The 15,431-nt window shown below is 37.7% G+C and overlaps 1 protein-coding gene across 2 annotated transcripts; it reads left to right on the top strand.

Moving 5' to 3' along the window:
* Positions 1 to 40: 40 nt before the first annotated feature.
* Positions 41 to 11,185, top strand: pde9ab (phosphodiesterase 9ab). Of its 2 annotated transcripts, XM_017459448.3 has the most exons (20): positions 41 to 1,688; positions 1,893 to 2,017; positions 3,057 to 3,127; positions 3,216 to 3,293; positions 3,374 to 3,414; positions 3,985 to 4,039; positions 4,516 to 4,586; positions 4,672 to 4,759; positions 5,185 to 5,266; positions 5,392 to 5,466; positions 5,641 to 5,727; positions 5,823 to 5,927; positions 6,030 to 6,112; positions 6,937 to 7,093; positions 7,195 to 7,308; positions 7,496 to 7,600; positions 7,862 to 7,990; positions 8,681 to 8,776; positions 8,929 to 9,004; positions 9,580 to 11,185. In XM_017459448.3, exons 2-19 carry the CDS (start codon positions 1,949 to 1,951, stop codon positions 8,977 to 8,979), a joined length of 1,557 nt encoding a protein of 518 aa, XP_017314937.1. In that variant the 5' UTR covers positions 41 to 1,688; positions 1,893 to 1,948; the 3' UTR covers positions 8,980 to 9,004; positions 9,580 to 11,185. The 2 variants fall into 2 exon arrangements, with proteins under 2 accessions (XP_017314937.1, XP_053533083.1); XM_053677108.1 differs by lacking the exons at positions 41 to 1,688; positions 1,893 to 2,017; positions 3,057 to 3,127; ... (1 more) ...; positions 3,374 to 3,414; positions 3,985 to 4,039 and having other exon boundaries at positions 4,047 to 4,586.
* Positions 11,186 to 15,431: the final 4,246 nt, after the last annotated feature.

Consider the following 15,431-nt stretch of genomic DNA (forward strand, 5'->3'; position numbering starts at 1 on the left):
CCGATTTTGCTGTGCAAACATGCTGAAATGAGTTTGGCTAAGCTTTATGACATAATTACACAATTAAATCCCAAACCTTATATAACTGAATTATCTTCACAGACCCTGTATTCATAACTTCGTTCGGTTGCAACAAGCACTTTTCGACTTCACTGTGGAAGTTATAATGAAACATTCCCTTCGAATATACTGCAAAGTCGATCATGTATTAATGAGAATCTTTGTAAGCGTCAATGCTTTATTTATAAGCTCATGATTAATAGCAATGTGTATGTATATATATATGTATGTATATATATATATATATATGGCATGACTTTATTATTTATTAGTACACATTGTGTGACAGTACAGTGAAATCAGCTACAATGGCAACAAATTGAAATTCCTTTCAAAGACAAAAATGAAACACTTGGAAGTAAACAGAGTGTTGTGCTGTTTGTTGTCTGGAGTGATTTTTTTTTTTAGGAGCCACATTGCATTTTAAGACACATTGAATTGTGACACGTTTAAAGTATTTCATTATTTAGTGACATGTGTGCACTAGAGTTCACTTCATTTTGACACATTATCTGCATGTCACTTGAAAAGTAGCGCACCCTTTATTAAAATGATTGTATAACACAAACAACAGGAGAAACCATTAAACCCTGGAACTATACTAAAGTATTAACTTGGTGATATTCAGGGCGTTATACTGTTGCTGTAATAAATTAGATCATGATTCGTTTTGCAGGAGCATATAACAGGGAGGGCAGTGTGGGTATGCAGTGGGTAGCGTTGCCGCCTCACTGCTCCATGGTCCGCAATTCGAACCTAGGCTCGGGTTACTGTATATATGGAGTTTCACGTGGTCTCCCCGTGTCCGTGTGGGTTTCCTCTGGGTTCTCCGGTGTTTTCAGTTGAATTTGGAGAAACCACTTGAAGCATGCGTTGTGTTGAACAATTCCGATTGCTTTTGTTTGATTTGTTCATTGCAAACAGCTGAAAGTCTTGTCAATTTTTACAATAAACCTGATGTGCAATGGTTGAATAATTTTGATTGCAACTATAATGCATAATCAGATTTATTTATTTATTTATTTTTTTACCTATCATAAAGCTAAATAACTCAAATACAAACAAATAATGTCAGCATGATTTTAATTGATATGAAACCGTTTGTTTTGTAACCTCTGGGTTCTGTGGGCAAGAAGAAGAAATTAAAAAAAAGTCAGTAATTATGATAGTACACATTTGTCTAATGTGATTAATATTTGAATGTTTGACGAGTGGACTCCAAAGCCCTAATTTCGTACGATCAAACTTTGTCATGTAATACCTTTTTACTGCACAGAGAACAAAGAAATTTCATTTGCGGAATCAGAGTCGACTCCAAAAATCTGCGGAATCGATTCCTCAACACCTGAAGTGCACAGGATTAGGAGTCGACTCCAAACTCTGCAATTGAACAGAATCGTATTTTAAGACCAGCCTCCAGCTGGAGCGTTTCCAGGGCAGCGCGCGTGCAAGTGGGCGGGGTATTTCGGCCCCGCCCACATCTCGCGCTCCCTGAATAATCCCGCGCTTTCCTCTCAGCTTCCTCAGCATCTGTGAGTTTAAAGCCTGTGGGAAGGTGGATGGCACACACACAGGTGGGTCACCTGGCCCTTACACTGGCTTCTCCCTGTGCTTTAACAGTTCTTGAGGTTAGTAGATACCATAACAGTATTGTTTACTTTCATTTTTCAATATTATTTTCGAGTTTCTTTAGAGTAGAACAGGTGTTTTCTGTTACCTCATGTTGTATTTCTTCACTGCTTCATGTTTTTTTTTCCTTCTCTTTTTGCATAAGGTATTTAATAGGCAATATATGAATTTTCAACAATTGCTTTTTTTTTTTGGTTTTCCAGAAGGAAAGGTAGCAATATCTTAAAAAAAAAAAAAAAAAAAAATCTCAATAGTCATAATGGGATCCAGCTCTTCGTCCTACGCTCCTAAAACCGTGTACCTGGACGTAGATGGAAAAGTTCAGAGGGTAAGAACATTTAAGAGCTTTCCGTGATGAACCTGGTGTTATGACCGTCTGCCAATACATGTTTATCTGCAGAGTTCAGTTCTCTGACAGAGGAACTCCTCAAATGTGAAAATAATTGTATATATCCATTGTATATCAGGTGGTAGTACGTGATGGAAAAGAAAAAATACAGTAATATCACCATATCTCTAACCGCACAATAGAAGTGCTGTTTATATGGCAGCTTGTTGGATAATTTTACGGAGTTCTATGGGTAAAAAAAAAAAAAGTAAAAAAAAAAAAGGTCAATAAATAGAAATTTTTGTCTAATGTTCTTTAATATTTTAATATTTTAAGAGCTGATTCCAAAACTCTCAATCCATTTTTGTTTGTTTGGGTTTGTTGATGTTGTTGTTGTTAGTTGGTAGTATCCCAGCACCTCGAATCAGAATTTGTGTCCGGTGGAAAAATGAATCAATAAAACAGCCAAACGTTTGGTTATATACCAAATAACCAACTCAACAAACTTAAAATCAGTGCGTCAGGATCGTTTGCGTTTGGGAAATCATGCCGAAGCCGAATTTCCCAGAGAAACTCATCCGGAGTGATCCCAGTGTACAATAAAGCGCTTTTGTTATTAGTTACAGACCTCAATAATGCAAAGATTAGTACAACATATTTTTCCATTCTAGTCTCAATATGACATGTTGATCCCCCCCCCCTTAGTAGGGCACTTATGTCGTCTGGCGTTAACAAAAAGACTCGTTCTGAGTCACAGGTGTCTGTGGCATTCGCAAGTTGCCATACAGCACCATCTGCAGAGAGCAGCTTGATGAGTGTTTATTCACAAGATCACGTAGACCTCCAGTCGAGATTTTTCTTGGCAATTGTTTTGGTTTAAATGGAATAGTTCATGTAAAAATTAACATGAAAGAATGCAGTGCGTTTATAATTATAAAGCGTTTATAATTAAAAGAAGCGAGCATGAGAAATAATAAAAGTATGTGATGTGACTTATTGTGATGTGATGATTCTGAATTTGCTTTCCGGTCATCTTCAGGTCATTTTCAGTCGACACTGCAGTCCATGTGACATCAGAGAGTTGCTTTGTACGTCGTCCAACATCACCAGGTCAGCATTTTCTATCAGCCATCACCTATTCGGTTCATCTATCCCATAATGTTCTGATAATACTGTATATATATTTTTTCCTGTGCAGAAACACGCCTATTCTTTTAGTAGACGCAGAGGGAGCACTGATATCTATCGACCCCACCATGCCTACAAACTCGCCTAAGTAATCCTTTTATTAATCTAACTACAGCGACTGTAAATTATTTGATATAATTACACACATATTTCTTTTTCTCTTTACAGCAACTTGTATAAAGTAATGCCCCATTCCAGTCAAGGAGGAGGTGAACACAACTCTTTACGACTAAATGTGGTAGAGATATGATTATGCTAGACATCTTTAGTATTTAAATCGTTTGTATTGCGATGATAAATCAATTGTTAAACTATCAGCGTAAAAAATGTTCTGAACTTACTGACATTTTGGTGTAACAGGACGGTGTAGGGACAATGTAGAAATACATTGTGCAAAATAGAAGGGGTTTTTTTTACATATTGCTTTTAATTGTCTTAAAAAAATGTGTATTCAATTTTTTTTTTTTAAAAAAAGGTCAATAAGTATTTAATGTTAAAATAAAATAAAAAAAACGTTTTTTTCCCCAATGATGTCTTTACGCTATCAAAATGATCAGTATTTCTAAATGAACAGTTACACTGAAATTTGAATAGGCCTAAATTTCAGCTGATCCAATTTAAAACAACTTTTTGACTCTATGACTAATTTAAAAAATAATACAATTGTATATTAATATATTTATATATACATTTTTACTTAATATAAAAACTCTTTTCACTACATCAGTGATTTTACCAAGTACTAAGAAACATTAACCATCTAATTTTCTCTTCTAAAGAGAAAGAAGACATGTTCCAGAATGTTCTCTCCCAAGTGGCGGAGCAGTTCAGTCGGTAATACATTCTAGCACAAGCAGCACCAAAAACGTCCATCCATCCATTTTCTGTACCGCTTGTCCTATGCAGGGTTACGGAAAACCTGGAGCCTATCCTAGGGGACTCGGAGCACAAGGCAGGGGACACCTTGGATGGAGTGCCAGCCCGTCGCGGGGCACAATCGCACACACACGCACACACTCACACACCCATAATTTGGAAATTCCAATCAGCCTACGATGCACGCCATTTGGACTGGGGAGGAAACCGAAGTACCCGAAGGAAACCCCCAGAGCACGGGGAGAGCACGCAGGCTCCGCGCGAACGGTGCGGAGGCGGGATTCGAACTCCCAAACCTGGAGGTGCGAGGCAGGCGTGCTATACACTAGGGCACCAAGCCCCACCCCCCCCCAAAAAAAAACTTATTTCTGCATTATTTTAATTTCGTATTTTATTCTGAGACACTTTGGTAATGTAGGATCTCTCTGCATTAGGGCTTTCAGAATAAACGAGCTGAAGACGGAGATGACCAACAGGCTGGCCATGCTGGAGAAGAGAGTCGAACGTGAGCCTCGATCCTGTTTGGCTTTGAAATTCAAAAATCAAATAAGATCAATTTAGAAATGAAATTGTGAGCTTGCCTTTTGCAGTAGAGGGCCTCAAAGTGGTAGAGATCGAGAAGTGTAAGAACGATCTGAAGAAACTAAGGGATGAGGTGACCTCTAGAGGCGGAGCAAGGTACAATTCTAAAAAAAAAAACTCTGCACCAGCAAATTAAAAACGGTCCTATATTCAAATATCAGTTTCAAAACCAGATGAAGTTCAAGTTGACATTTGCTATAATCAGTATTTCACCTCCTACAGCCTCAGAAGCACTAATAACGTGGAACTTTCTGGACTTTGCTTAACATTTACTATATTTTTTACTAAATATTTTATACTCATACTGGAGTATAACACTGTTTGCAGCAGTCATCTATATAAGCAGTAATAAAAGGTTTTTAATAAGTTTGACTTTAGTAATAATATGTATCTCATTTTTATATGTATAATATAAATCTCATTTAGCTGGTCCATCGATAATCGTGCACTATTCATTTCCACTCAATATAAAATGTTGTATTTACATTTATTTTATTTACATTTATTTGCTTCCTAAACAGGGTGAACTGCAACTGCAAGTACAATTTCACAGACGACGGGAAGAAACTTTCTCCCAGACGTGATGTTCCAAGTTATCCAAAGGTAAAAAAAAAAAAAAAAAAAAATTAAACATGATGGGTCGGCATTTTTAAATTTTTATCCTTGAAACCCAAACGGTGTATGTACTTGATGTAAATGGTCTTGATGTCGTCCTCTCGTCTACACAGTACACGCTTTCCCAGGAGACTATAGAGACTCTCAAGAAGCCCACCTTTGATGTATGGCACTGGGAGCATAATGAGGTTTGCCAGCATATGGATGGATGTATATTAGATATACAGAGTGCATTTGTTTGGGTGTTTGTTTATGTTTTATTATCGGTTTCCATCGGTGTTGAGCGATGGAATCTCATGTTTCTATATTTACGAACGTCCATTCTGAACCTTACTTTCTGTTTGACGTGGTATTGACTTTAGATGTTAAGCTGTCTGGAGTACATGTATCATGATCTCGGACTCGTGAAGGAGTTTAACATGAACCCCATCACCCTTAAGAGATGGCTGGTAAGATTCAAGTCCATTCTTTTGCACTAAACATGCACCTTCTGACCAATGAGATCTGTAGCACAGTGACATGAAGAAATGCCGATCAATTACAGCTGGCGATCCAGGAAAATTACCGTGACAACCCGTTCCATAACTTCCGTCACTGCTTCTGCGTCAGCCAGATGATGTACGGAATGATCCACTTGTGCAACCTCCAGGTGTGGACATCTCTGTGACCCATAATAATACAATTCTTCCTATGATGCTTATCTAGGAGGTGTATACCTTTTATAATATACTCATGCCATTGTTGTTCTCAGGAGAAGCTGACTATGACTGACATGTGCATTCTGATGACGGCAGCAGTGTGCCATGATCTCGACCATCCAGGATACAATAACACGTACATCTCCAACTGTCACGCTCACGAACACAGTATAATTAGCACAAATTCAAAACAACATCGCAATCATAGCAGGGATCCCTTTCTCCAATAACACTTAAACAATTTTTTAGATTACTATTATTACTGTTATACCACAGCTCTGATGAATTCTCCAGTCTGCCTGGTCAGAAAGTGTTGGTTGCAGTTTCTAGGAAAAATCAGGTGTGCGTGTATATACATATACATACACACACTTATACATATATAAGAATAGAGAAAGGCTGATGAGAACACGAATGTTTGTAGCTGCTATATCGTAAGTGATAACAAGAACTAACTTGCACACGTTCAGCGACATTAAATGTAACCATAAATGGATAAAAAGTATGACATTTTGTTCGTCATTCAATTTAAAAAATGTAATCGCTGGTATAAGAGGAATAAAACACTACAGCGTGTTGTCTTATTAGAAAATAATCAACTGTGAAGTGTAACTGTGGTACATGTTCAGTTGTTTTCCCTATAAGTGGTCTATTCCTTAATATTATATCATGTTTGATACTTTTATCTTTTTTCTTTTCCCCTTTATGCTATCTGTGCCTGTCAGACACGGTGAAGAAGGCATGGCCTATCATTTTCAGAAGTGAATACTTGTTTCGAGTTGTTTACTTACTGATTCTACACGGTAGATTTTTTTTTTCCATCACGTTAAGATGCACATGGTGTCATCCTGGATGGATTGATACGCACCTATATTATTCAGTGCCACAGCAGTCGTAATCCTCGTTAGATGTCTTTTTTTTTTTTTTTTTTACATTGTTTATATTTTTCTCTGTGACCAGGTATCAGATTAACGCTCGGACAGAGCTGGCTGTGCGCTATAACGATATCTCGCCCCTGGAGAACCACCACTGTGCAGTGGCCTTCCAGATCCTCGCCATGCCCGAGTGCAATATCTTCGCCAACATCGAACTCGAGTCCTTCAAACAGATAAGACAGGTACTGCAACCCTACTATAGCTATACATGTGCCTATGATGGAGTTTGATTGATTCGGTTGTATGGCATTTTTATAACGTATCATGCTTATGTCTGCTACAGGCCATTATCACTCTTATTCTAGCCACTGACATGGCAAGACATGGCGAGATACTAGATTCCTTCAGACAGAAAGTGGACAACTTTGACTTCACCAATGAGGAGCATGTCAAATGTGTGCGTATTCTCCACATTTATTTAAATCCGTGCCCCTAAAAAGCTCGACAGCAACCCAAGCCGCCTGTTTATATTAAATTTGCGCAGTTCTCTTAGCATGGTGCTATTAATGGTATTAACATTTGTGGTTAAACGGTCTCTTTATAATGTATGTGCTCAACACATCTTTTTAAAAATGGCGGAGCAGCTGAAGATGGTCTTGATCAAGTGTTGCGACATTTCCAATGAGGTGAGACCGACCGAGGTGGCCGAGCCGTGGGTGGACTGCCTGCTTGAGGAGTACTTCATGCAGGTAACTCAGCCATTTTGTGCAATCAGGACTGCAGTTCTTTAAAAAAAAAACTGTATATGAGTTGCACCGTTGTTGATCTGGTTCGCTGGTCAAAAACAAAGAGAAAGACTCCAATTACTGTATAATGTAAGTATGTAAGAAGAAATGAAAGTTAAGTTTGCATGAATTATTAGCACGCTGCATTTTTTGAATGTAGTATTTTTTTCCCCATGAAATTGATGTGTCATTTAATCTAGTCTTGCTATTTTGTATTGATTTCAGAGTGACAGAGAAAAGTCGGAAGGTCTTCCTGTCGCTCCTTTTATGGACCGGGACAAAGTGACCAAGCCAACGGCACAAATTGGCTTCATCAAATTTGTTCTCATCCCAATGTTTGAGACAGTCATGAAGGTATCCACGTGCCGCTTGAATACTACATTAAACAGTCAATATTTTCTTACAAAGACATTTAACGTTATATCTTATACCACAGCGCTGTTGGATTCTTGAATCTGATTGGTTAGAAGGTGTTGATTCATTTTCTATAACAGCAGCTCCGACAGTAGTTCCGGCAGCAAGGCATAAAAAAGGCATATAAAGCCACAGGTTTATATTAAAGCGCTCATTCTAATACATTATCATTGCTTTAGTAACAGTATACACAGGGACCTGTAAGGCGAACATCCCACGTGAACAGATTTTTTAAAAAAAAACTAATCGATGGTGAAGTTTCCTGTGAGGAGATGTTTATTGAGCAGTTTGGAAGGAGTCTCCAGTGTTAGTGCTTTGTAACACTTAGGGGTAAAACATTTGCAGTTGATTGGTAACATGACAAGCTGCATTTTTTTCTTTTACTACCTTAAAATAAAAACTCCGGTGAAGGAACTGCTATAACGTCAGACATAACAGGAACTAAAACATAACTATAAACGGATAAAAAATGTCATGTTTTAATAAACAAAAAGTATTAATCTCTGGAAAATTCTGGTATAAAAGGAATAAAGCACTTCCGGACATGCATTGGCTAAGCTTACTAATGTCCCAAAAAATGTTATTTTGAATGATTAATGTTCAAATGATTTTGTATTATTGTGTTTGTAGCTTTTCCCTCAGATCGAAGAGATCATGGTGCAGCCGTTGCGAGACTCCCGTGACCACTACGAAGAACTAAAACAGATTGATGATGCCATGTCACAAGTATATCCCAAGCGTAGCACACATCTCAACACTTCCATAACATCACAGTAGATATTGAGATGTACAGTACTATATGCTGTAAGTTCAGGGCTGTTAAATCGGCTCGGGAGACCCGAGCTAGTGTCAGTCTAAACGATACGCTTTATCTCCAGGCCCAGAAGAAGAAAACAGAGAGCATGTCATTAGGAGGAAAGAAGAAATAGACCCTGCTCCTTTGTCACAAAAAGAGTAAGTTTCAGTGTTCAGTGAAGATCTTTGTGAAATGAGGGCATGACCTGGGAACGGTTATGATCACCTGGGAAAACGACCGATGTGTGTTTGATGTGCTGTTTGCTGAGAAAGAGCTTTGTTGGAAATAACATGCTGCTGGAAAGTCACAAATCCTGTTCATTTACATGCAGTGGAAAGGAATGTGCGTTCATGCTTCCTTTCTATCCATTAATTTTTTTATTAATCAGGTCTCTACAGGAAGTAAGGGATGTGCTTCAACTCGTTTAAGTTGAGAAAGGAAATCAACAAGGAAAACGTTATGAATATATGATTGATTCCGTCACGTCTTTTCGAGCTGCTGTATCACAGGGCAGCCGGACACTCGGAGGAAAGCGCTGTCTACCCTCTTCCACATACATAAGCTTACAGGCGGCCATGATTGTCTATTGTCGCTGTGATCGAGAGAGCATAGCGCCCTCTCTCCTGACCAACGCGATCTCATGATCTCCCAATATTATGAAGAACGACTTTTCAACCATACCCAGATTTCCAAACTAATAGAAATAACAATAACCGCTTACACTGTTTTACAGGAAGTTCAGCATCTCATGGCCGGATGACGTAGCATGGATTTGTGCCCCTTGTGTCCTTTTTCTGAGATGGAGTGGGGTTCTCCTGCCCAAGCCTTGCAAGCCTTGAACGCCCGTTCTGAGAGGACAGATTTCTCCATATCAGATAGATATAGTAAGACACCATATGTGAGAGGAGCCTTAAGAGGACAATGAATCGTTAGCGTTTCAAGATTTTACAGCACATTTTATAAGGTAAGGTTGAGAACATATAGCGGGAGCAGAAATTCATTCACTTGTTTGAGGACGTAACAGCTGAAACGGTGATTTCGTGGTGTTGTGATAAAGGAAGAATTTTAAGTAGTTTGTAAAATAAAAAATTAAGAAAAAAAAAAGCAAATGTTGAAGTATTAGCCAGCTGGCATTTATATTTATTTGTCTGATATTTATAAAGGGAAAAGTTCACCTTTTTTGGAGTGTTGTTTGATACATTTGAAAGGTATTAAAGGGAAACAATCAAACGGTTTACCGATCTTTATAGATATTTATATACGTTTTTGACCCTCAAGATGAAGTTGTTGTGTGAGGAAAAACAAGAAAAGTAGGATGTGATTTGTGAAGCCACGGTGCATTCAGACATCTACAAACACCCATGATTTGAGAGAGCGAAAGCTGAACGAGGCGTTTCAGTGTCTGAGCGTATTTAGGCGTTTCCAAATCAGTGGCGCACACAACTCAGTAATTTACATCATATACTTTTGTAGTGTTACTACAACTAATATTATTGACAAGATGGAAAATGAGCATGAGAGTTTAACTGCAAATTGTGGCTCGAGTTTCACACCCAGGTTTACTTTCTTAATAACAAGACACAAGTTTGATTATACAGATCTGCCAAAGAAATGATCCTTTGATGGAAATTTAACATTTAGCTCAAAGATACCATGGAAAACAAAACTCTACGGATGTGCCTCGTTTTATACGTACATACAACCTGTTTTAAGAACTAATCTCTTTTTAAATATGACGACCGAAGCAAATTGATTTACGTGAGTTGGGCTTTTAAAAGCTTTTAAACTTATTTATTTACTTAACCAGAATGTCGAATCCTCAAGGTACTATATTACGTTGCTGTTTTTTTGTTGTTGTTGTTGTTGTTTTTTGTTTTTTTGCTATTATGTTTATGTTTCCAGTATTTTTCATTTGAATCGTGTTATAAGTCTTAATTTAAAGCTCAACGTGTCAAAGCTCACACCATGTTATACAGGTCTGGTTAATTATGCAGTGAATGCATTGCAAGCTGTATGATATTTACATATTTTCCCCAGCGGAGTATAAAACCACTTGCAAAATTGTTTTTAATTTATTTATTTATTTATTTGACACAAATTGAGATATGTTGGAGCTGAAAGCTCATCGTCTGAATTGGTTCTCAGGTATGTGGCATTACTTGGCAACACACTGAAAACTTACCTGATGTTTTGTGTTGTAATCGGCAGCGTTTTCTAATGGCTGTGGGTTTTACGTGGGAAATCAGAGTGGTCGATTATTTTACCGTAGCACGTGTATTACTGTAAACGTGTGTTGATTAAACGTGCTGGAAGTTTGAGTTGAAATGTTGGCCAAGTTAAGCAATAAAAAAAAAAAACAATCTTGTGTTTTCATATTGAGTATTTATTACTGCATCACAACCTAATATTATCAAAACGATCATGCGTAGAAACAATATGAACTGGAATTTAATTACTATTTTGTATTTGAATTTTTGTTGTGGTACGGTTAGGACGGTTTAGAAATGAATAAAACCCTACGGCTCCTGTTAATACTGACTGACACATTTGGCACACTTAATGCCTGCACTTAGTGACGTCTGCTTGTGATCAGATCTGTCAGTTGAGGTGGATGTTAATACCAGGTGTGAACCCGGCCAACTAACCTATGTGAAGAGCTTTGACTTCTTTTCTTAGATCTGGTCTTCTGTAAAATTGTAACCTCAACTACACTCACAAAATCATCAAATGATCACATTTCAACAACGTGCTGCGTTGTTTACATTAGATTTTAACGTGACTAGGATTAGACCATAAGACACTTCAAGAATTAGAATGAACCCTTGTCAGCCCTTATGGACAATTTTGTCTTTTTCATTTTGTTTTTTTTTGTTGTTGTTTTGTTTTGTTTTTGTTTTTTAATCATTTTGCAAGAGGTGTGTATTTTTATTGGAATTTTAATATTTCACCCTCGTTTGCTTTCGTAAATTTATTTAAAACAAGGTACACAAAAATAGTTACACTCAGGATCTTAAGGACAAAAATGTCCTCATTGTAATCCGTTCAAACGGCAATATTTAATCCCTGTGACATTTAAGCATAAAATCATGTATTCTCTGTTAATAGGCTTTTATTTTGTTGACAAGGTTTCAAAACATTGAATTTTTTTTTTAAACATTTCTGAAATGTGTAGTATTTTCTCAGGTTTAGCCTCTGGGGGAAATACATCCTTTTCCTTTTGTCTGATTCTGCTGTATTATAGAGCACCGCAGACCAACTGAATAAATGATGCAGCTATTATTGTGTGTGGGTGTGTGGGTGGGTGGGTGTGTGGGTTTTTGTATGGATATCAGAGTTGTGGTTTGTATGTGTGTACTGAAAATTTTAGGTGTGTGAACAGTTTGAAAGAAAGAAATGATATCGTCCTGGAAATCACAAATCCCACCGCATGCGTACGAGTCAAAGAAGGTTCCTGAGCTTTGAAGATTTTTGCATTATGTAAAGAAACCGGCGTTTAAAGGGTTAAAATTCTGGAAATGATTGAATGTTTGGTAATTAGGATCAGAACTGATCATAGTCAGTGAAGTCAATGAAAGTGGGGAAAAAAAATATGAATATATAATATTTCTATCACAGTTTTTTGACATGGACATTTTTATTCTTTATGGACCTGAGTGGTAGGGTTTTGTTTTGTTTTTTTTTTATTTAATCTGACACTGCATAAAAAATATGAATGCATCAAAATGAATGTTGTTGTTAATCATTGACATATCAAAGACTGTAATAAGCAAAGAAGAGAGGAGGGCCAGGTTCTGTGTCCAAAACAAAGAGATGGCAGTGTGTCAGAAGCGTATGTTTAAACTTTAAACCTGTTGTTATGCGGGCTCTTATCTCCCAGGTGGGTTTGACATGTCCATTATTGTCTACAGTGCTTTTGAAAAGAAGTCATTCAAAACCAATGGCGTTTAAACATGGACTGAAAAAAGCCTCTTTGACTCTCTTTGACTCTCTTTCTGTGCGTGTGTGTGTAAGAGACAGACAGAGAGAGAGACAGAGATTTCTCTTTATGGCCAGCAGAGGGAGACATTTTCCACTGTGCATCCCTAATGACAAAAGGTTTTTTTTCTCCACCATTTTTTACGACACCAACTGAATTTCAATACAGTTTTAACACCTGCTCATTAACTTGCCCTGCCATTTCATTTGTTTGGATTCTAGCTCAAGTGACTTAAAAAAAAAAAAAAAAAAATACTAGCTCAAGTAAACTTTGAGACATGTGGAACATTTCTGTGGTGGTTTGGGAAAACCCTTCTGTGACATTTTCTACTGCACATAGTTTTGAAAATATTGGCTTTCCTGAATTAAAATGTATGTACCTTAAGGACAAGTCAATTATTTTATATGTATATTGTTTTTTTTACACTTCATGTTCTGGTTAAAGGTTTTGTTGCAACTTGACTGAAAGATGCTCCGCCATCCTCTACATCTATAACCTTATCTACTGATGGAAACTAATTATAGGTGTACAATAGGGCATGAGTTCTCACTTTGATAATCAGCATCATCCATATCAGTCTCTGTCTGACTTTGACCGGAGTTAAAAGTCAGCCACAGTGTTTAAACACCAGCCTGGTCATCATCGCTTCACCCAACAATTATTCATTCTGTCACTTCTGTTCTGTTGGCAATATTTCTGCTTATTAATGTCTTGTTATTAGACTTAGAGGATTTACTTTTCCCACTAGTATGTTGGACATGTTAAACCAAAGGCCTTTTGTTTCCAGGCAGGACGTTCTTGTCCACTGGTGTGAAACAAACTAACCATTTATAGCAACTTCCTGATTGTGTGCATATGTGCGTGTCTTTTTTTCCTCCTCCTCATTAACCTGCATGGTATAAAATTCAGAAGATCTCTCTAATAGCTCTCTTAGACTCGTATTGTATTTAAATTGTATTATATTAAGATTTAGCACACTAGCCTCAGACCTGAGTGGTGCATTTAAAACACCAATTCCGAAAAGGTTGGGACAGTATGGAACATGCAAGCAAACAAACAAAAAGAGTCATTTGAAAATTCAACTCACCCTGTACTGTATTGAAAACACATTATTTGATGTTTTACTTGGTGAGTTTAATTTATTTTTGAAAATATACACTCTTTTCAAATATGATGACTGGAACACACTCCAGAAAAGTTGGGACAGTTGACGGTTAAACGTTGTGTAACATCAGCTTTTCTTTTAATAACACTTATTAAGCGTTTGGACGCGGAGGGAAGACACCAGTTGGTTAAGTTTAGCAAGCGGAATTTTCCCTCATTCATCTATTATGCATTTCTTGAGCTGCGCAACTGTACGGGGTTTTCGTTGCCTTATTTTGCACTTCATAATGCACCACATGTTCTCAATTGGAGACAGAGATAGGTCAGGACTGCAGACAGGTCATGCTAGCACCCACACTTTCTGCTTCCACAACCATGCGCTTGTAATCCGGGCAGAATGTGGTATTTGGACCTGACGCTGATAACAGCTTGGCCAATCCTTTTCAGAGAACACGACGTCTCTATTGTCCAAAAACTATTTGAAATGTTGACTCTTCGGACCACAGAACACGATTCCACTGTGCTACTGTCCATCTCAGATGAGACCAAGACCAGAGAAGTCACAGTGCTTCTGGACAGTGTTGATGTATGGCTTCTGCTTTTAATAGTAAAGCCTTAACTTGCATCTGTGGATGTAGCAGCAAATGGTGTTGACTGACAAAGGTTCACCAAAGTATTCTCGAGCCCATGTCAGTACATGCATTACCAACTAATGACGGTTTTTAAGACACTGATGTCTGAGGGATCGGAGATCACGTGCATTCAGAAGTGGTTTTCGGCCTCGCCCTTTACACACCGAGATTTGACCGGATTCCTTGAATCTTTTAATTATATTGTGCACTGTAGAAGGTGAAATGCCCAAAATCCTGCCGATTTACCTTTGGAGAATGTTGTTCTTAAAGTATTGGATTATTCACTGCCGCATCTGTTGGCAGATTGGCGAGTCTCGACCCATCCATGCTCTTGAAGGATTAGGCCTTTTTTAGAGGCTCCTTATATACTATGATAAGACGATTAGCCTCACCTGTTTCACATCACCTTCTTATTTCAACTTGTCACATCGCTACTAGTCCTAAATCGCCACTGTCACAACTTTTTTGGAACGTGTTGCATGAATCACTTTCGAAATAAACGTTTATCTTCAAAGAACTATGCAGTTGATTATGTAAAACATCAAACACCTTGTTGTTATATGTTTTTTGTTTAAATACCAGTCAAAGTACATTCACAAATCACTCCTCTTTGTTTTTATTAGCATTTTCCATACCGTCCCAAACTTTTTCGGAATCGGAGTTGTAGTTACACAAATCAGAAAAGCAAATTAATATGAAATAATACCATTAGCAATAGCAGAGATAAAAATAAAAAAAAAATTTTAAAATCAAAGTTGTGCAGACAAGTAAGCCAAATCAACGTGAGGGAGAACCAAATCCTCCGTCACTCCGTCCTGCTCCTGTTACAGACGCTGCTGATTTACACAAATGCATCTCAGCCAAATTCTTTTC

The sequence above is a fragment of the Ictalurus punctatus genome, chromosome 28 (genome assembly GCF_001660625.3).
Source record: "Ictalurus punctatus breed USDA103 chromosome 28, Coco_2.0, whole genome shotgun sequence".
In the NCBI taxonomy this organism is placed as follows: domain Eukaryota; kingdom Metazoa; phylum Chordata; class Actinopteri; order Siluriformes; family Ictaluridae; genus Ictalurus; species Ictalurus punctatus.